This window comes from Plectropomus leopardus, chromosome 3, assembly GCF_026936395.1.
Source record: "Plectropomus leopardus strain MGB_pleo_1.0 chromosome 3, ASM2693639v1, whole genome shotgun sequence".
NCBI classification, from domain to species: Eukaryota; Metazoa; Chordata; class Actinopteri; order Perciformes; family Serranidae; genus Plectropomus; species Plectropomus leopardus.
This window is the reverse complement of record NC_142178.1, coordinates 3,413,113-3,436,119: the sequence shown is the minus strand read 5'-3', so window position 1 is coordinate 3,436,119 and position 23,007 is coordinate 3,413,113. Positions and strand designations below refer to the sequence as shown.

The 23,007-nt window shown below is 40.9% G+C and overlaps 1 protein-coding gene across 3 annotated transcripts in view; it reads right to left on the bottom strand.

Moving 5' to 3' along the window:
• LOC121942501 (endonuclease V-like) overlaps positions 1-23,007 on the bottom strand; it is a 145,197-nt gene that overhangs the window by 59,820 nt on the left and 62,370 nt on the right. For 2 of the 3 annotated variants that reach the window (XR_015776169.1, XM_042485721.2), the window contains exon 8: positions 20,479-20,548. Coding sequence is in view for 2 of the 3 variants with exons in the window: in XM_042485721.2 (XP_042341655.2) it covers positions 20,480-20,548 (69 nt within the window). In the remaining variant the exon portion in view is untranslated. Of the gene's footprint in view, positions 1-12,094; positions 12,551-20,478; positions 20,549-23,007 lie in introns of those variants that run through there. The other variant, XM_042485720.2, reaches the window with a different exon arrangement.

The window sequence follows — 23,007 nt, the reverse complement described above, 5'->3', positions numbered from 1 at the left end:
CAATGCTCAGCCATCACAGCTGCAGCGGAGGCAGCAGAACAAAAGCAGTCAGTGGCTCTTGATCAAGAGGAAAGACCCCTGCTGGGCTCCAAAGTAGCAGACCAGGAGGTATGCAGTCAGCTTAGGCTTGACTCAGGGAATAGGACGCCCCTGCCATGCATAGTCCCATTAGATGTCTGCCACTCTCAACAACAAGGCGGCTCTTATGAACAAGTGGGTATGGGCTGCAAGCTCAGGTTTGATCACCCTGTAGCTGGCCACCTTTAAGGAGGGTGTATAGTGTGAATGGCCGAAACACCCGCAAAACCAAAGATACACTACTGATAATGCGTCCGAACCCAGCCCAGGCTGCCTTGTGTCCACCGTCACCATCAAGACGACATCAAGATGACACTCCCTTGTAAGTGCTTGCACAAAGGAAATCTACATCTTATCCTGTGTTTCGTAATCCCAATGGTGGTCTGTGCCGAACAGCTAGTCAGACCAGAGGGGAGAAACAATTCTGAAAGCACTATACCTTACCTTACCTACCTTATGTTACCTTACCTTAGTGTTCTTAAACTCTTGCCTATATGTGCCAATACTTTTGGGACTTGAGAGTTACTCTTGTTTTTCTTTCCAGTTTTCTTCGGACCAGCTGGAGCAGCTGTAAACAGCACAAAACTTTGGCATTTTTATAGCGCTTCTCCATGCAGAAATCACTTCCTGCCCACCATCTGCAGTTCTTCACGGTGACATGATGTCATGATGTTATGTGCAAACAACCTTTAGTCTTTATTGCTATTGCTTTTATTCTTTTTTTTTTATATTTTAAAGGAGCTACACTATTTTTAAATGGCACTTTAGCTCCAGCATACCTAAAATGTGAGGTTACAGTCTGCCATGGAATATGGATGGCTCTGGTGGACAAAGATGTATATGATTTAAGGTATGGTGATTTTCTAAAATTTTAAGGCTTGGCAATCAGTTTGTCACTGAAGTCCTTCAGAGTCTTATGGAACAGTTCATGGATACCTTAAAAAGTGCTAAAAGTGTGCATTCATTAAAGATACTCAGTTTGTGGTAAATGGTAAACTGAATGCACATGTGGTGTTCACTCTCACAACAATTCACAACACTCTTTTCATGGCATTCAAGGCCGTAAATGCCATCTCAAAACTCAACAGTATGGCTAATGCTAATTACACTTCAGGGAATTCAGCTACAAGCACTGCTGAACACATTCATAAGACTATTTGTAGGATTTTCATGAAAAAAAAAATCATTCAAAAGAATTCTAACAAAATCATATGCAAATTTTGCCCACCAGGTCTGAAAGTACAAGTCTGAACCACAGCCCCATCAACATTGTTTGCAACAACATATCGAGTTGAAGCATTCGACCAGTCTTGGGAAATATCTGCGAGTAAATGATGATCACAAGAAATTACTCTTGCAGTGAGTATTTGACGGGCCCACAACCCTGCCTCTCAAGAAAACCACCAATCATCAGCTGTAAAGTTCTGGTCTTTTTCCCCCTATTATTGCTTTCTTAAAATCATATGCTCTGCAGAATTTAAATCCAAACACATCTCTCAGCTGTAGTGACTGTAAAGGAGCCAGCAGTGGAGCCTGTACCAGCTCGCTTGGAAGCATGAATCTTATACTTGATGTTTTTGAACTGCTGCATAATTTGGTTCATGCAGGCTAAATAAAAATCTCCATTGCATCTACAGTTTACATATACTGCATGTCTTTTCCCACTTTCTGCATAACGTCATATATGTTTACGTGGTAAAACATATACTTACAGTAGTTTTCTTGGCTTTTAAAAGTTATCTCTATTTGTGATCCTCTCTATAGTAGTGTACAGTAATTTATTTAGTTTAGAAGGTGGGCAGTTGCAATGATTTGGGGCTGGAGATGGATAGTTAGTTTTACATTAGTAATAGTTTGGAGCAGCTATTTAAAAAAAAGAAATTAACATAAACTATGTCAGTTTTAGGATTGTGACTGTAGTTCAAGACTTAAATTGTGAATTATGAATGTGAACTTCAAGTGTAAATTTGCACAACAATATCATGGACCGTAAAGGTCAAAAGCAGCTGGTAAACTGTTTTTTTCAGCATTCTTTTATAATTGTCATTAATATTTTATTATTCATTTGGAAAAACACTAATGATAATGCTCTGTTCTTAGTTTACTTGTTGATTATTTTTGTGCATGACCTCCTCAGATCAACTTTGTCGTGGGTGTTAATAGCCCAGGAGAAAAGTGGAACAACTTGCCTGCCCAGGAGCAACATGTTGACCTTTGGACCACAGACAATAACGGTGTTTCAGGGAATTATTGTCTGACACTGACAACAAATTATGATAATGTCGTGTTTGATAGGTCTGCCATGCTTTATCTGGACCCTTTAAAAAATGCATATGAACTAGTGTCCTCCATAGTAGCTATGATCCATAGCTACAGTGGACAGATGGAGATGGACATTTATCAAGAAATTTACCTCTAAAGTTAGACTGACAGAAATACAGCTGGTGATGTAGGTACCTAACTAAAACACCAAGTATTCTTCTAACTATCTGTTTAGCTAATTAAATGCACAACTGGAAAAATAACCTGCAAGACAGCTAGCTAGACAGCTAGTCAGAAGTGGTTTCACATTTGAACATTTTTACTATTGAAGGCTGTTTGCATGCACTGTTTTTTGTAAGTATACATATGAAAAGTAATGGACCACAACTCATTTAACACTTGCAATAATGAGCCAGTAATACATGGAAATCCATGTGTACATGTGACCAATATACCGATGAGAGTAAAGAGGAAAGTAGTAGGCTATAAAGATCAAAAGTCAGAGTAAGGAGACAGGTTGGGGTAGTGGGTTCGACAAACACAGGACTTCACCTCAGGAGACTGGTGTTCAGACCGTGTGAAACCCAGTGAACTTTGAATTGTTTTAATTAACTTCATCACCATGTTTCTTTTCCTGAACCTAACCTAACTTTACATTGACTTATGTAATGTATTAAGTATGTTAAGTATGTTAAGTGACAATGCTATTTGTTGAGTGCTATTCGTTAGATATCATAAGAACTGCTGTTTGAGGATACGTTGGGTATTGACATCTTTGGAAGCGAGTACAGGTATTTAGAATTGACAGTGTTAGAGGTAAGTTATTTTAAGGTACCTCGTCACCATGTTTCTTTCCTGAATCTAACCTACGTAACTTAAGAATAATTATGTATGTATGTAACTTTACATAAAGCACGTGATGTTGTTCGAGGGGCGCTAATTCATTAGATATCACAAACAAATACAAACACATGCTGTTGTATGAGGATACACTGACTAATGCAAGGTTTTGAAAACTAGTAAAGAGCTAGTCAACATAGCTCTGACACTTCAAAATGCCAATAAAACACAATTGTGAGATGGTGATAACATTCCAAGAAGCATGGCGATGGATATTCAAAACATTAGCAGCCGTATTTCTATTGCAGCCACCGCACTAGCCGTCACTATTTCTAATCCAAGGTCACATAAGCGTGTTGTGGAGCAGTAATGGAAAGGCGAGCCCCTGCTCCTACGTATGAGGGATTTCCTGGAGGTGATGGTGAGGATTCGGAAATGCCTAAATGGGAGTTTTTTTGTGCTTTTTTTTTTTTTTTTTTAAATTGACAACTTCAATTTGCACAATTTGAGGGTTTGCCAGTCCCCATTTTTTGGCCTATTCTCCTACATGCTTTTTCAACAATAATTATCCATGCAGTGTTTATAATACTGATAAATAAGTAAATGTGTTTTACACATTTACTATTGTAAATCTGGTTTATGTTAAGTAAAATTATGTTAGCATTACAAAGCACAGGCTTACATACTACTGGACTAGTTTGACTAGTTGAGTGGTTTAGCAAAGCTCTACCTGACACATGACATATACAGCAGGAGAACAGACAAGCTGCTCTTTATGCAGTGTGCTTGGCTCAATTCACTGTGATGAGGTGCACTGAAGTGTTCAGGGCAGATGTCTAGCTAATGCACTCCGTAGGATTATTAATATTCATCAGCATCAGCCAAGTCTGATCAATTGCACAAAAACACAGTCGCACAAACATATGCACAAAGTTAAACAAATCATCTTTCCAGGTATTATTCCCAGAGATGTCGGGACAGCATTGATGTGAATGAGCCCGTGAGTCTAAAGAAAAGCTGATTACTTTTCATGGAGCAAAAAACAGAGTAAACAGGGCTTTGAAGAATTCTGAGCCACCGTAATGGAACATGTTGTCTGAATATTTTGAAAGATGTACACTGGAATACGAAAACAGTTTGAGGGAGGGAGGGTGAGAGGGTTTATGAGGCAACTAAATGCCACAGTATACTGTGGAAACAAAAACAGTTCCTTGGAACTTCACTATTCATTCCACACCGCAATACATTAATTTTGATTAAATTAATGTCATAGTGCCTCACAAGCAGTGACAAATTACACTGAGCAAAAATTTTAATGCAACATTTTGTTGTTCCTCCTTGTTAAAGTTTAGGTTTCATTTAGTAATTTTATAGATGTCTCTCTCCAAATGTAAGTCAATTAGAAAAAGTCACTCTGGCTCCATGGCATCATGTGACAGACTCAGATGGTATTAAACTTTTGGCCACTATGTAAAATGTACTTCAAAGCCCAGTGCATTTCCCAGGGGCTTGAACACAACACACAAAGCTGAGAGTTACATCCATAATGTACTATTTTCTGATAATAGCATTGCACAACAGGTTAGGATAAAGGAAACAGGTAAAGGAACAGTTTGGTAGGGGTTTTGGGGACCCAGCAGGTTGAGGATTTCAACTCAACAAACTGCTGGACCAATAACCAATAATTCACTTTTTGTTGCACCGTATTTGTGAAAATGAATTTAACATTCTGCTCATAGATTCAACACAGAGTTCAATGTTACACAACAAAGCTAAGGTGGGAATCTCATTAATGTCTAAAGCCTGCAGTCAGTGGAAGAGGCTTCTGAGAGTGTTAATCCCACTCCTGACGATCCGAGCATCGCTGCTGACTGAAGCACCTCACAAGCGGGAGAGCAGTGGCCTGCTGGCAGCGACGATGGAGTTACTAAGCAGGGGTGGACTTCACATAACAGCCACTCAATGAAAACAAAAGCCCTGGCCCTGTCTGCTGAGCCTCTTTTCTCCTCGCCGGAAAATCTAATAACTGATGTTAGCAGCATCTCCTCTGCCTCATCCAAGGCTGACGCGTCCTTATTACAATAGATCGGCCTCAATTGATTTGTCTTTAGAAGCCTTATGGAACATAAGGCACCATCGATTTTCTGGTTTATAACGAGGGCATGCGAGAAGTTGGAGTTGGTGTTAAAGTGGATGGCAGGACACCCGGGCTGTTCATGTGTGCATGAGAGGGTGCAGAGGTGAGGATATACAGGTGTGTGTGTGTGTGTGTGTGTGCGCGTGTGTGTGTGAATGTGTGTGTGTGTGTGTGTGTGTGTGTGTGTGTGTGTGTGTGGGCGGTTGGTTTGAGTGGGTGTGCTTCGTGCCCGGGTTTCTATCAGAGGAAAACAAGGCCATTTGTCTGGTGCTGCAGCAGCTAACCTGTCATTATAACTCAAGTGGCAGGCGGTGTTGGCCCGGTCATCTATCAATCACACACGTCAGGATGCCACAACAGAACAAGACGCTACTGACAACAGTGCAGAAAAGGTACAACGCTGCAGGGACTTGTTTTTGTCTCTTTCAGAGTCAACAGAAATACATAACACAATATACACACAGCGCTTCTGTTTAACCTTACAGAAAATTCTTCGAATGTCATAAGTGGATGAACAAATGCTGAGCTACACTCAAATACACCTTCGGGACACTTTTACTTTACTCTGATACACAGTTTGCATGCAGTGGCAGGCTTCTTGCCAGAGTACAGTGTGTCATCATGGGCTGAGCAATACCTGCCCATCACATAAAATTATTCATCTGTAGGTACTAAAATGCTCTACTGGACCTGACCTTTTCAAAGCTCTACTCCAGTGATCTACTATTGCATATCCAAAAAGCAGAGAGACCTGTGCAAGATAGATCTTTTTTTTAAAAAATTATGAAAATTGAAGCAGCAGAGGCTGAGACATCCTGACTTTAAGTCCCTAGTATGAGTTAAGTTAAAAAACTCTGGATCCTATGTTTCCCATCATGGAACTCTACTGAAACTTTCATTATACCATGGGTTTTCAACAAGTCAATTTCAAGTCAAGTCAATTTTATTTATGAAGCACATTATCACAAACCACAGTTTGCCTCAGAGGGCTGCATACGACACCCCTCTGTCCTTAAACCCTCACATCGACTAAGGAAAAGCTCCCACAAAAATCCCTATAACGGGGCGAAAAAATGGTAGAAATCTCAGGAAGAGGGACTAAGGAGGGATCCCTCTTCCAGGATGGTAAGACGTGCAATAGATGTCGTAAAAAAAACAATTAAATTACAGTAGATGACGACAGTCAGATTTTAAAAGAGAGAAAGAGAGAGAGAGAGAATGATGTATTTTTCATGTCACAGCCTAAGAGACAACCAGCACAACAACCTGACAGCTGGAACTAGTCTCCTCACAACTCACACCCTGCCTTATTGATTTAGTCTTTTTCTTTCCCCACAACATTTGCAATTTTGTGTTAATTTATGTTGTTTTTCTTTTCAATGCAAAACAAACATTAACTACTTCTATATGCAGCGGACATATCACACACACACACACACACACACACAAAACATGTCTTTAGTGTTTTCTGACATTTTCGTGTTATAATTATTTATGTATCTATTTCTGTTGCATTGTGTTGTTTATTTTAATGTATCCCTATTGAACTGTATTATACCTGATGCTTTGGCAATTCTGTTAAAATATTCATGCCAATAAAGCTATTTGAATTTAAATGAATTGAGAGAGAGAGAGAGAGAGAGAGAGAGAGAGAGAGACAGAAAGTCAAAGAGAGAGACGGGGCACCTTCAGTTACATAGTGCATGGAGTTTGGGCATTTTGTGCTCCTCACATGTATTCCATAAACTGACTTCACGTGTGAAATTAGTGGATTGCCCCTTTAATTTATCAGAAAACCTTAAAAATATGACATTTTATGGAATGAGTGTCTTCTGAAAGGTTAAATCATAGTAAACATACAGTAACAATCATACCAATCCTGAATACACTCAAATTAAATCAACATTTCAATGCTCAGATTGCCTGTGTCTGTAAATGACTCACAGCAAGCAAATTTAAGCAAATTTCTGACATTTCTGCCGACTAAATATGAATCCCTAACATTCTATCAATTACACTTTTACACAGATATATTCTCAAAGAGGTGACAATCTGACATATTTAACCAATAACTCTGAGACTTCTAAGCATTCTAGCACTGCTTTGCACCTAAGATGGTATCCATGTTTTATTGATGATTTTGTCACCCCATGTGTTGTTTTTGTCAGCTGCTGTGGTGAAAGACAGGGATGTCATGCAACAGTGTTATTACTGGATTCTATATTCTTTACTGTGGTTGAGTGGCAGCATGTAACGGTGAGAGGCAGCTTGATATGAATGCTCCATCTACAGTACAGTGGGCAGGAGCAGGTCCCGTAACGTAAAGGTGTATTTGGAAAATCTGCTGCGGCCATCCGTAAATTTCTCATTATAAATGCCAACTTCTCCACTGCAGCCAGTTGGAAAAACATTTTAGCCATGTCACAGTTTTTTTCTCCTGAATTAAACTAAATAAACACATTGTGTAGAGGGTAACTTCTGAAGCTATTCTTGTATTTTGGAGCCAGGAGCAAAAGCTGAAGTAAATCAAGATGGTGCAATACACATCTACCTCTTAAAAACATGATCTTTCCACCTAATGAATCTGAATCCGAGCATGACTGCATCACTGACATCATCTGCCAGCAGGAAGAAAGTCCTTGTGAAAAGGTCAAAGCATGATGGGAGCCTGGAGAAACAGACTTTCTATTGATTAACTCTGCCATGTGTCTTTCTATATGTCTGAGTCAGCTCCAGACCTTTCTCCTGCCATAGTGATGTCTTCTGATCACTGTAGTGTACCACATAAATCTATGGCATGACTCAACCCCTCAGACACAACTGTCTCAGGGTGTGATTTATAGTAATGGCCACTGGAAATGACGGAGTGGTTACGACAAGGATTTTTTTTTTTTAGATTATTTTTTGGCATTTTAGCCTTTATTGGATAGGGCAGATTAGATTAATAGCGTGAAAGGGGGAGAGAGAGGGGACGACATGCAGCAAAGGGCCTCGAGCAGGAGTCGAACCCAAGGCGGCTGCTGCAAGGACTCTGCCTTCATTCATGGGGCACCTGCTATGCATTAAGCCAGCGACGCCCCACGACGAGGTGTTTATGGGAAACAGGGACACTGTTTATAAGCCACTGCTTGTGATGGGTTGTGTTTAAACCCAAATGCACACTGGATACCAGGAACAGGTGATAATGATGTTTAATGCCACTACACAGCAGGTACAGAACAGGGCAGGTGAATAGCACACAATACAGTTCAACACTTCAGCAAGGTCTCTTTACAAAGTCCTTGGCGGGGCAAACCGGGCTGAGAGACAGGTGAGTAAGCGGTTGCTTTAGCCCAACAGACACAGTCTAGGTCAACAGCTAGCAAGGGTACCATGGAAGAGAAGCTAGGGGACAAAGTTGCGCAGGCAGAAAATCTGGAACCAGGTAAGAATATAGTCCAAGCATACAAACAACCAGGGGCAACATGTTCTCATCCCAAGTTGTCACATATTGTTTCAGGATGCTGTGTCAACAAAAGCACATAGAGGGATGACTCTGCAGGTCTCTGGACTGCAGGAAGCTAACAGAACACTCTTATTTTAGCACGGTTGTCGGATGGTAATGCCAAGCAGCCACAGGCAAACGTACCAGGGACACGAAAGCAGCTGTCGAGGTCAGGTGACAGAGGGTCAGTCCGGAAGAAAGTACAGAGAGTCTTGCATGCATGGCGAAGAACAATCTGACAGCAATACTGTGGTGCTGGGGTATATATGCTGGCTGAGAGTAATGAGGATCAGGTGAACTAAGTTGGCTTCATGAGGTGAGCATGGCTAGTGCTGAAGACCGTTAAAACCTGGGTAAATGGAAAATAACTGACCGAGAGCTCCATGATTGGGCATGTAGAAAGAGCAGGTAACCATAAATCCAAAAATATGACACTGCTATTAAGCAGCTAGAAGAATCATTAATATTGGTTAGCCCTGTGAAACCAGGATTGACATCATTTTTCTTGTAATGCGTTCAGATGCCTTTCACAAGTATTTAAACCTTTGAACTTATTGGGCTAACTGGTTTGATATTCTTTCAAAAAAGGAGGAAAAAGGCAATGAGAAACTTGTCCTGCAAACTGCAAGAAATCAGTAGATTTTGTTGCTCATTGCCTTCTTTCCATGTTTTTGAAAGAAATCAAGGCAATTTTCCCAGGGTTCAAACACTCCGGCTTTCCAGCTTTTTTATACCTTTTTTCTTAGCATGACTAAAAGCAGCAGTCTTTAAGTCTGTACAGCCAAACTGAAAATAACTAAACTTTAGTCAACTGAAATAAAACTGAGCATTTTTTCTTCAGCATACAGTGATTTTGTCATTGGCAAACTGTCTACCTGTCTGTCAACGACTAAATGAGGCCATGTTTTCCGCTTGCTTTCTCCATCTGCCTCCTCCCCAGACCCCACCCACTTCTTCACCCACCCATTTTCTTTTTTCTCTCTTCCCATCTCTCATTCCCAGGGCTCAGCGATAGTTCTTGTTATCGCTGAGGAGTGCACTGGAGGGGGGGTTGTGTCAGTGCGTATGTGTTTGACGACCAGGCGGCGCTGGTGAAAAATGAGGCAGGTGGCGGCAATTTATCAACACTTGAGTGGCGCATGGTGGCGTTCTGGCAGAGGGAGGCGAGGCCACGCAAAACACGACACTGAGGGTTTTTCTGTGTGAGGCCAGGCGTGATGAAATGGATGCGGTTTCTCCTCAGCTGCCTCAGTCAGACAGTACAGAGAATGGATGGAGAGAGAAATAGAGAGGGGAGGGTCTTTCCTCTGTCTGCAGGCGTCCACATCGAGCATCAGCTTCTCTCCCTCAGCTCCACATCACCCCCCTCTTCCTCGTCCCAGGGAGTCAGTCTTTAAGGCTTTGCTCTGCAAATGTGCAACACACACTATTTTTGCTTTCCCTTTTTTCTCTTTCCTATGTAATTTGTATTTCTTTTGGCGTGGAAACAGATGACAGAATGCCGATGTAGGGAATGAACAGGGAGAGAAACTCTTTCAAAGTCCAAAGATGTCAACTCTCCCTCTCGCTCCCACCCACCCTTTAACTTTCAAACATCTCATGATTTATCTCCCTTCCTATTATCTGTGCTCTCAACCCCCTAAATCAGCACACACACACACACACACACACACAGGTGCAAACCCCCTTGCCACCCTTCCACTTTCTGACCTTTTTGCAATTTATCTCCTTCGCCATCATCTCCCTCTTGTTCCCCCAGTGAATTGCAATGCATAAACACACCAAGACACACAGACACTGTACACCAGTGATGCTCAACTAACGGCCCGTGGGCCAAATCTGGTCCCTGACAGGATGTCAACCCCAACCATTCTCTAATTCACTATAAAAATAAAGTGAATCAACCTGGATTTTTTTTTTTTTTTTAACTTTTAGAAAACACGAGGGGCCACAGAGCATAAACAGCATCAAAATAGAACTTTTTTTTTAAAGTGCCAGTGGAGGAAACCCACACCCCGAACAGAGGTCCTAGCTAATCCTTGAAAGCCCCAAATTCTAGACACATCCTAAAACCCAAATGTACTAAAATCCTAGGAATTTCCTGAAATCCTAGAAATGTTCTAAATTTCAAGAAATCTGCTAAAATATTTCAGACACCCCAAAGATCCTAGAAATGTCATACAATCCTAGAAACATCCTGAGATCCTCGAAAAGTCGAAGTCAAAATGTCCTAAAATTCTAAAAATGTCTGAAAATTGCAGAAACATTCTTAAATCCTAGAGACTTGTCCTATAGAAATGTCCTATAATCATTTGTAATTTACAATCAATTGTAAAAATGTCCTAGAAGCATGTCTGTGGGCCTGCTGCAACTGGCCCCTGGCCTTCTGTTATTTTGCAAAAGTGGCCCCCAAGCAAAGCAGGTTGAGTATTTCCTTCTGTGCACACACACACACACACACACAGTTACTGTACTATGCGGGCTTCACTCGATGCCTGCAGCTGCCTCAGGCACACAGTGAAGCTCTCTCCACAGGGAGGGAAAGACACATCAAGGCAATGGAGGGTCAAGTGATAAAAAAGCAGCAAAAAAAGACAGAAAAACATGCATGCCCAAAATACTGGAGAAGTCAATTAATAAAGAAAAAAGCCTCTTGGCTGAGAGTTGTCCTTCACTGGTTAAAAATTACTAATGACTCCATCTGTGAATATCTCAACAAAAAGCAGTATGTGCCAATGATTTCATCTTGCAGCCAGATAAGGGAGGAGCCGCACAGAAGCGATTAGAGAGGGCTGAATATATACAAAGCACAAACACATCCTGATGATGCTGAGCCAGTGGAACTGGAACAAACAAGGGAACAATGAGTGAGGAAGGTAAAACAAGGACAAATACGAAAAGGAAACAAGAGAGCCATAGGGGAAATACCTGGGGAGATTCTTGAGTGGAGAAAAATGGTTTCATAACTCCAGCTTTCGATTCTGACATTAAATTAAAAAGAGAGTGCTTTCTGTTTGATGTTCATGCATACACAAACTGTGAAGACACAGCACTGCAAACTGCTATAATGCTGTGACAAAAACTTAGCACTCACAAAGTATGTGATAAAATGCATTTGATAAAAGGATTCAAGGATTTTGAGGAAAAGGAAAGGACTATTCTACAACTAACTACAGCTAAACTACTAAATTACAAGCAGGGCTGCAGTTTTGCAGTCTGATGATCAAGCATATAAAAGTTGACTGGATATTGCCAGAATAAATGGACTCTCCATGCAACTGTTCTTGAAACAGAAGTCATGAAAAAACAAGCTTTAATGGCAGAAGTATACTCTTTACAACATAGGTTTTAAAGGTGCATTTTGTTAGATCTGGACATAACTTTACTTTACAACATTCAAAAAATGAACTAACCTATCAACAGATTGTGGAGAAGAAACACCTTTGACGTTATGTCCAGGATGCCTATATATTGAATTGCAGAGATATTCACTGCTAAGCAGCCAGGGTAAGGCTGTCCCTTCTGTAATAATACATCCTGGCCTGAGAGGCGATAGTGAGTCACTGTAGCCTTCAGTGAGCCACAGGAGAGGATGAAGAAGTTGAGTTAGCCGGAGCACAGAGTCAATAGATACAGCATAGAAGTTACAGTCTCAGTGAATTAGTCAGTAAGAAACACAGCGGTGGCAGTAGCTCCAGGAAGACAACCGTTATCTCCATCACAAGCAGCTCCCAGAAAGAAGCAACACTCTGCAGCAAAGAGAGGAAGAGATGAAAGTAGAAGCAAAATTATTATAATAATATTGGAGACGGTTCTTGAAAAGTAAAAAGATGCAGTTTGATGCTGAACTCACAGAGTTTCATTTAGACTGATAAGTAACATCTGACATTGGCTATTTATTGAAACATATCTTTAGTGTAATTAATGATGGCTAGTAATAACAAATATGTCCTTTAAAGCAGCGGTAGTCTGCTTTTTGGCTGCTTAGGGGCAGAACACCATATCAAGCTTAAGGGTATACTATGTAGGATTTTTCTTAAAAACAATGTATAGACTTATACAAAAGTAAACTTTCTCAAATTATCACTAGGCAGGTTTCTATTATAGATTTGCGCAAAACTGAACACTATTTTGGAAATTTCAATAAAACGCAATTGCAACACAGTTTCCATTAGGTAATGTTATGCAACTTTCTTGCAATATTACGCAACTTTTCTCTCGCAATAACATTCCAAGAAACATAGCAATGAATGTTCACAACATTGGCAGGTTTAGCCACTCAATAAAGCCAATCTAATACTGCCTTCTTTTTTTGTCTCGGTCTCTTCCTCCGTCCACACCTACGGTCACACATCTTTCTTATTTGGGTTTAATGGCAGTTTGCATCCATAAAGTCGCGTTACCGCCACCCAGTGTTGCACATCATACGATCTATAAGCGAAAAAATGTTTCCATTGCAGTTTTGCAAAATATGGCTTTTTCAAAACGCCTGGAATACCACCTCATGCGAATGTAAAAACTTTTTTGAGATAAACAGGAGTTGTTTTTTTTTCATTGATGTGTTTCCATTAGGCATATTTCGTATTCACAATTTCAATTCACACAATTTGAGGGATCATGGAAACCTGCCTACGTATGACCCACTCTGATACTCCTAAAATCCAAGATATGTACTCAATTCTTAGAAACATCCTGATTGACAGCTGTGAGACTTTGCTCTAATTTGATGTTTTTAATCTTTTACAGTGATGCGATTGAGCCCTACAAGGCCAAAGAGTAGACACAGGGGTAGGATTTTTTTCTCAGATTATCCATCTCATTTAGTGCTGTGTGAATAGAGACAGTTTCAACAAATATGATAACAAGTTGTGGGTTGTTTTTTATATAAAAGTTACCAACCATAGCTTTAAAGTAATAATTCTGGTTTAACTGTGGAATAAATGTTTGCACAGAACAAGGAGTGTGGATTTTGTCCCCCATTTCTAACACTGAGAGCCTGTTAGGGATGTTTTAATGGACAGTATAAACAGGGGGAGTGATTAGGAAGCAAAATCTGTCTCAACATCCACATGACCTGACTACAGCTTTAAGACAGACTTTGACAAATAGTGAGCCTATCCTTCAGTCCTCCACATTAACCTTGATTCACTGTGTGTGTGTGTGAGAGAGAGAAAGAACAAGCCTGGAGAACAGAGACACAGAGCTAGAGACAGACGGAGAGAAAAAAAAAGTATCATTAGACCGCTGAGCCCCTGAGTCACCTGAACATGTTTTATTAACCGTCTCTCAGAAACAGAGTTGGCGTCAGAACTGTTAGTTCCACAGTCTGGGTCAGTCTGGGCCCAGCGCCCAATACACACTACCAGAGGCTATAGTCCTTCAGGACACATTCTGGACACACACGCACACAGACACAGACACAGACACACACACACACACACACACACACACACACACACACACACACACACACACACACACACACACACACACACACACACACACACACACACACACACACACACACACACACTCAGGTTAAGCAGACTTTGAGACACTGTGTCAACTAATATTAACTATTTAACTATAACAGATGAACTCCAACCTCAAAGCAGCACTATGTATATGTGGAAATGAAAAATAAAACTTTGAAATGGATTTATCTTTGAAATGGAGAAATGACTTTATGAAGTAAACCCTAGCTGACTTGAATCTGCCCAGGTTTGTTATTGCCATAGCCTTATGGCCCCAGGACCAGTGCCAGGCTTTGAGCCAATTTCACTGACTGGCCAAAACAGGAATTACAACGACCGGGTCCATCATGTGACACCATGGAGCACAACATTGACTATAAGCAATTTCCATTACAGATTTGTGCAAAACTAAACCGATATTTTTGAAATGTTGATTGTGAGATGATGTTTCCATTAAGTGGTGTTATCAGACTTCTCCTCTGGTGATAACATTCCAAGAAGCATGACGATTGATGTTCAAAACATTAGCAGCTTTATTTCTATTGCAGCCACCTCACTAGCTGTCATTATTTCCAATCCAAGGCCACGTATGCCTGTTATGGAGCGATAATGGAAAGGCAAGGCCCTCATACGTGGGAGTGACCACGTATGAATGTTGAGCCAAACCATGATGATTTTCTTTAAGCCTTACAACGTGCTTGTGTTGCACAATGATTTAAACCAAAATATAAGTAGTTTTATACTAACTTCACAAGTTGTTTTTTTTCTAAAAAGACTGTATGCCTCGAACGGGTAAAAACTGTACATTTCCTGTGAAAACTAAAGTGTTTTTTGAAAAGACACAATGCATTTGACAGACATAAATTGACATGACATCCTCCAATGTCAACAACAGACACAGGAGGAAACCTAGCAAGTTATATGTAGAGGTGAATGGCATTGAGTGGCGATATTTGATGAGTAAGGATAAGAATGTGTAAGACTGAAAGCGGGAAAAAAACTCTACTTTGTTTTTCAAATCACATTATTTGTGCTCACAAACTATCATTTAAAAACTGTCAACATTTTCTTGATGGCTGTCCCAAAATAATGCAAAATCAAGCATACGCACTTGCTTCTTAGTCAAAAATAAATGAATAAAAGTGAGGTTTTTTTTTCCAAAATGGGGACATCAGTTTTATTTTTTACTGAAAAAAGTCATCAGAAATCCAGCATGATGTGACAAAAACACATGCACACACTTTTTTTTTTCCCACAGTGGCCCAGCTGGTCGATAGCTCAGCCTTAACAGGTTAATCTGAATTAAAGTGAGGTGAGATGGGGTGATGGTGTTTTAAAAAATGTCAGGTACACAGCCAGTGAAACATTCATCGCCTCTGCAGCTCAGTCCTCCAGTTAATACTGAGCTGAATAGTACCTGAAGCAACAAGCTGTGTCCTTGTATCACTATAACTTTTTAATGAGAGCGTCTGCTCCCAACAGAGCTCATCACTCCGACCTAGGCTGACTGCCTCCACAATGTTTTCCATGACATTTTACAAATGTTTTTCAAAAAGGGCAGTAAGGTTTGTATAACTGCATACAGTTGATTGAAATGATTTCAAAGTTTAACCAGAGGACTGATGGTCCGATGGTGTAGTGATAGTTTTGGCCGATGGGACAAATCTGACTCGCGCAAAATATAGTTTGGTTTTGGGGGTTGTTCTGGTAGCAAACTGGTGATGATGAATATCTTATGTCAATGTTCTCAGTTCAGCTGGGACCTTTGTTGCTTCCTTCCTTCCTTGTTGAGTTCCTTGTGCTTCCTGTCTGATTATAGTGTTGAACAATTAAGTGAAGTATTTTCTTTTTCATTTAATTTGTCAAATGCCACAAATGTTATTATTATTATTATTATTATTATTATTATTATTATTATTATCAATGTATTTTTCTTTTAATTTATTTACCTATTTTTAGAAAAGAGCAAATAGCAGATATGAAACTACTGGTAACGTTGAACTGACATCAATCTCACATCACAAAAAACATCACTTGGTTAAAAAAAGAGAACACAGGCTGGTTGGATGTACTGCCAAGAAGAAGAAGGATTAAATCATGATTGAAACTGTTGTAGAATGATTATGTCAACTCCAGAGTCCAGTGGTCCTACTGAGGACCTCCACTGCAAAGGAGAAACAAAGGCTAAGAGGACCGAATACGAAGCTGTTCCCGTAAAAGTTCCCGTCTCCTAGATTTAACTCTAAAGTACCAAATACAGAATTTGGCTCATACATTTCACATTACCAAGTCAGACACAAGTTGAGATGTGAGGTCAAAGGAGAAACGCAGTGAGTGATATATTAAAGAAATGCATGATGGATTTTCAAATAGTTGTTGTCTTTGTTGTTGTCATAAAACAGAGACAGCAAAGCAGCAGAGAGAGGGGGTAGATGTCCCGCTCTCCATAGTTTAGGTATCAGGCAAATCAAATGGCTGTTCAGCAATAAAAGCAATCAATAGCAGCAAAGGAAGTTAAATCCAGAAACAACAAGAGCACCACTCCATCACTCCAAACACTGAGAAGTTTTTATCCTCCTGCCTTGACTCCTCTCTTTTCTTCTCTTACTCAGGCATTGATTTTTCCACACTCCTGCTCTTCCCCTCCTTCCCTCTGCACCCCTGTTGTTTCCCTCTTCTGTTCGGACCTCTTCATCTCCTCTCCTGCTGCTCTGTCTTTCATGTCTCTCTCCTCTCTCTTTGACAGAGACAGAAACGCTGTTTCTCTTCCTCTGCCACCCAGGGACACAACTCAGAGTCCGCTGTGGAGCCGCTCGCTCTGCAAGACTACCTGCAGGTGAACACTGGAATGAGTTCAGCCTGTTACTGTGGAGCTCGGTGCTGCAGTTAAAACTGACTCAGCCAGAAAGAGCTGCTAACCCATGCTAACAACATGCCAGAACACAAGTGAATGCATCATTGCCAGGTTGCACACAAAGAGGGCCCACAAGTTAGATCGAAGTTGAGGAAAACAGTTTGGGCAAATCATTTTACCTTTTTGAAGATCCAGCAAACACCTACAGCAGCTTCTCTTACACTACGTTCACACTGCAGGCCCAAGTGGCCCCACTTTAATTTTTTCCTCCCTGCATGAACCCAACACATTCTCACTTCGAACTCATCACATGGTGCCGCTCTTTCAGGCCCTTCTGCGCCAGCCTATGACGTTTTAGGCATCCTTGTGTATCAGCTGTTTATGTTCTGGGATGCCGTTACCATGATGTCAACAAATGCACATGGTGGGATGAAGCAGCACGATTGAAACTTATGTTTACCTGAAAGAGACAACTGTCATGCTGATTGAGATTTGGCGCTAAAGTCACAGATGGTTAGGTTAAGGCAAAAGAGGCACATGGTAAGGTGTTGAAAAAACCCCACACACATCCATGCGGGAAGCCAACTCCAAACTCACACAAAAGTGTTTTTTGTGGGACCCATCCACTTTACCATCCGCCCGCTATATAAGCACTCTCAGGCTCCTTATATTATGCAGTTACCGGCAGCATTATTATCTGACGCTGTCCTTCAGCTTTCAGGCGCATGCAGCCAGCGAAATATGGCTTTTTCAAATCGCCACCTCATGCAAGTGTAAAAACTTTTTGGTGATTAATGGGACTTTTTTCAAAATTGACATGTTTCCATTAGGAGTGTTTTGTATTTGCAATTTAAATTTGCGCAATTTGAGGGTTAATGGAAATCCACCTTCTGTCTGTCTGTCTGTCTGTCAGTCTGCACCCATTTTTCTCCTCGATGGGTTACCCAATCAATCTGAAATTGCACATGGGTATGTACCCATGTGCAATTTCTTAGTGATAATGATACACAGATACAAATAATAGTCCTGCTCTGATGTTTAGTAAGAGATCACATGTCCCAGCAGCCCCAGCTGCAGAGGTACAGTGTGTGTGCTGGAATGTTCCTGCAGCCTGTTGAGTGAGTGCGAGGGTAAAGCTGGGTTAAGGCCTAGAGGAACCTGCTACAGCCCTGCCGACTCAGCACAAAGCCTCCCTCCCTGTCTCAGTCTCTTTGTAGAGGGGCTGATCAAAGAGCCGAGTGCGCTCAGAGGATTCACCACGTCAGGGAGCTTCTGAGAGGATCAACACGGACATCCCATTATGTTTCCCAGCGGGGTTGCTGAGGGATATGGGAGTGCACACAGCCCTCGTGAGCCTGCGTGGGAGCAACTGTGAACAACCCTGTGAGTGTGAGCTGCAGCACTTCCTGTCCTGAGTGTTCAATTCTGTGCACGTTTAAAAATACTTGGCTGTGGAGAGTGAGAGCGAAGGATGATTGAGTTTTCGAAGATTCTGAGTGTGCAAATGGTTTGCGGCTTTGATCGGTAATGAGGAAGGAAGGCTCGAAGTGAGCGGCGCTGCCTGTTATTGCGGATGAGAATCACAGGATCAAAGGCTCCTTCTCTCCTCATCGTTCCTGCTCTTTTTCTGCCTGTGTGTTTCTGCTTAACCTCAGGCGTCCTTGGCTCACCTCTGCCCCGTCCACACCCCTCCGAAAAAGCAGAGAACTTGTCAAAAGCTCTTGAAGTCTTAAACTTGCTCCTGTGCTGCAGCAGGATGGAGGTGTGTACTTTCACTGAAACAGGAAGCCTGAGTTCAAGCTCCCTTCCTTAAGCAAGAAACTGCAATCCCAACAAGCTGCGGGACTACTGCTGCTACTGACCTTTGACCTCCCTGCCAATTACAGTCATTGTGTAATTTGAATTTATGCTTATTGTACAATTTGTTTTTCACCGTTATTGAGAAAAAAATGCCACCGGTTGGAGAATCTCACATGAAAATGACCATCTCCTCTCCTTCCCGACTACTTGTAAGACTCGTCAGCTTGCACTACACACACACAAGCAGTGGCGGAGAAAATGGCAGAGAGAAGCGAGGCTGACACCCTCAGAATAAATGTTAAAATAAAGATTTCCAATTTGCAAAAAATGAGGATGCAAACACATCAAACATGTTAGCACATCACGGAGATAACCATTGCTCCGTGCAGATCAATGTATGTGTGCTGTTTTTAACTCTTCCACCAAAATCCGCCATTAAAATCATTTTTCCAACATCCTGGCCAGCTTCTGGTTTCATCTGCATTTTCTGTCCACACACTGACCATGATCTGACCCCAATAAAGGAACACACACACAAACAAACACACACCAAACTTTACCTCATCAGCAGAGCTGATATAAGTGTGTGTGTGTGCGCAACTCGTTCTCATCCCATGTCGTCACATATTGCAACCTCTGTCAGAGGACTTCCACGTCCATTTTTACATTTTTGGAGTCCTTCTGCTTCTGCTTTTTATGCTCCAAGATTCTGCTACTGTGACATCAACAATGTACATGGTGGTATGACGCTGCAAGTTTATGTTTGCACAACATGAGCACGTGGCTTCCAACACCACAACAACAAGGTAGCTCTGCAAATTCCTTCCTGATCCAGCTCAAACAACACTGTTAGGCCCACATCCATACAAATCTTTTCTCTTTTTTCCCCTTTCTTTAGGGGTCACTGTTACTGTGTTATTAATAATAATAACAATAATAGTGTAATATCATATAGCAAGATATTTTCTAAGACAATCATTGTACCGTAAAAATCACGCACCGTTGCAACTCTACTGCCAGTTAGGGATGAAACAAAAAATAAGTAGAACCTATGCTTTGTAGACTGTTTGTAATGTATACGTTTAATTTGACAGTGTTGATTTAAATTATTCTCTTGCTATATCTTTCCTCTGTCCCTGCTGCGCCCCAGCTAATAAAGCTGAAAGAGGAAAATTTTGAGACAAATTGTTTTCTGTCATATTCAGAAACAAATCAGTTTTCTGAAGATAGTAGAGTGTTTATCCTCCTTGATAAGAAATTTGCTTAACTTAAACAGTAAATGAGATGAGAATAATTGGGCTTTCTACCATGAAACGTGGCTTTACTTTCAGATTTGGGGAAATTCCTTGATGAGTCACTTGCTGTGGCTTTTAAGCCTATTTTAAGCCTGTGTAAATCACTCCTCTCTCATCATTTGCCAAAGTGTTTGTGTTTGTGTGTGTGTGTGTGTGGGTGGGTGGGTGTGTAGGTGTGTGTGTGTACGTGTACTAGCGAGTGTTTTCTTTGGAGTGTGAGAACCGAAACATATATGGTGCGTTTTGTCACTTACCTCATTCCTTGTTTGACGTTTCTACCGCTGGGAAGTTTGTGCGAAGGTATTCCCTGGAGCGAATGTCGGCCTGTGGAAGAGGAGAGGGAGAACGAGGATGGAGGGAGCCAGAGGAAGAGAGGGAGTGAGAGAAAAACATTTAGCAAGCTGTCACAAACTGTTTTCAGCTGCGATCAGAGGTGAGCATCAATGCACTCACACACTGAACGTGTTCCTCTGAAGTTTGAAATTAAAATTAAGTGCCTTGATGCTGACTTTACACAGAACAAATTAAGCTCCTCTGTTTGCTGCCAAATCTGACAAACAGCATAAATGACTGAGACAGAGCCGCTTATTTGTACAAATGTTACTGCGGCAGCATTGCCTTCTCATTAAGGATGTTACAGCGCCTGTACTCAGATCCAAACATCTGAAAAGTCTTTTTGTGATCCCTTCAGTGGCTCCACAAATGATAGAGATACATAATTTACTATAAAAGTGAGCTGTGAGTAACTCTTTCTAAATAATGGTTCAGAACACAACAAAACTCATGCTATGGAGATGTAAAGGATGCAGGATTCATGACCCACCCAACTCTGCCTCGGATTGGCTACTCTGTGCCTTCGTTGGTAAGATTGTGTTATCTTGTTTAGAGACAGGCCAGTGTCGTGTGAAAGCGTGCGAGTGGGTAATTCAAGTGTCAGTGAATGCATCAGAGTATATGGAACAGAGAAACAGGTCTTTGCCGAACAGTGAAAGTGGTCAGCTTAGTTGTAAATGTGCAGTGTAACGCCTGGAACACACTGGCTGCATAAGCAGTGCTGCTAAAAAAAAGAGGGTCAAACAACGTACTGAGCGTGTGATTATGAGTGAAAAACAAATGAACAAAGATAGAAATATTTATTTAGGAGCTTAATGTATATCACAACACTTCTAGATAGCCTTAATTGATAAGAAATCAGTATTGTTAAGACAACAGAGGAACCATGTGCTGTGGTGGTTGTATCTTGAAATTGTCATCATTAATCAAACTGCAAGGACAGAAGCTGTCTAACGATTGGTTGTAAAGCGCTTTCACACAGCAGTTGTTTACATATCATAATCATCTAATAAAGTGTACAAGGACCCACAGTTGGGCTATCGAATGGTGTTAACATCCTTGTACAATTCTAGGATTATCCAAGATTCTGATCACTGCTGCAAGTATCTTTTTAAATCCACATCCCAGTCTGTCATTTCTATTCTAAAGTTCAGGTATCACATTTCACAAAACAATATTTTTTTCAGTTCTACTTAAATTACAAAGCTTTTAGGGCACATTTAACCTATATTAGCCCTCTATTAAAATTAGTCAAGCAACTTGTTTGACACCTTAAAAGCTCTGTATTAAGGATATAGAACCTGCATAACAGCTGTCCTTTGATTTGTCCCTATAATTGTTTGCATCCCATCCTCAGAGAATTTAGAGATGAAGTTAACCTGCAACATGTCACTGGAGAATATGGAAAAGCATTACTTCTTATTTAAAGTGCCTTGAGTATATATTGTCGCAAAAAGCTCTTTTTGTTCACTGGTGTACTGAGAAAAAGCCTGTCATTACATATGTAGCTAAAGCCTCTTTTCCACTGACAAAAACCCACTACCACCCACTAACATCGGGCTCTTTAACACTAGAACGGTCATGACGGTCATTTTGACTGTTTTCAGATTTATATGTCATATAACCTTGGTGAATTAAAAATGACAGTGCAGCTGATCCCTGACTTTTTCCTAAAAATGTCTGAATTTTCACTTGAAATGTTAGGCAGCTGCATCTTAGTTAACATGAGTTGTGCTGTTTTGTGGGACAAAAGTAGGGGAGACTGGAACATACACAGGCACACAAGGATGACAAAGACATGCAGTGCAGGGAGAGACAGAGAAACCCATGCGGCTTCTTTAGAGCCTCTACCAAAATAATGTTAAATTTTTTAAAAAATGACACTATACAGAACACATCATCCAATAAAAATAAATAAATAAATAAGATTAGAAGGCACATACAAAAAATATTTCGTGTATTTATCATGAGAGATTATGGAGTTTGGAATCAGCCTTGCTTACAGGGAACAGAATTCTGGCCTCCTAGTGTAAATGCTATGGGAAATTGTACATTCACACCCAAGTGAACATGCTAATTCCAGCCCCTTCACTGGCACGATGCGATTATGTGCTAACACAAAGTATCGCCTATCGCTACCCAAGCAGTGCTAAAACATTAATCCAAATCAGTCTGCTCTGAGATCCCACACACACACAGACAGGCATGCTTGTCTACTGCAGAACTCTGTACACAGCTCTGCTCTACTGGCAATGAGAGGCACTTAGAGCCTATTTTTAGCAGGTTTACTCATGTTTAAAAAAACCTACGTACACATGCAAATTCTAGCGGAACTCGGGTATAACAAAACTAGACAGGGAAGGCTATTGAGGGAGTTAGGCTAAATCAGTCACTTCTATGTTGTGATTTGTGTCTGTCTTTGAATGTCTTGGGACTGTGTTAGAGATTAG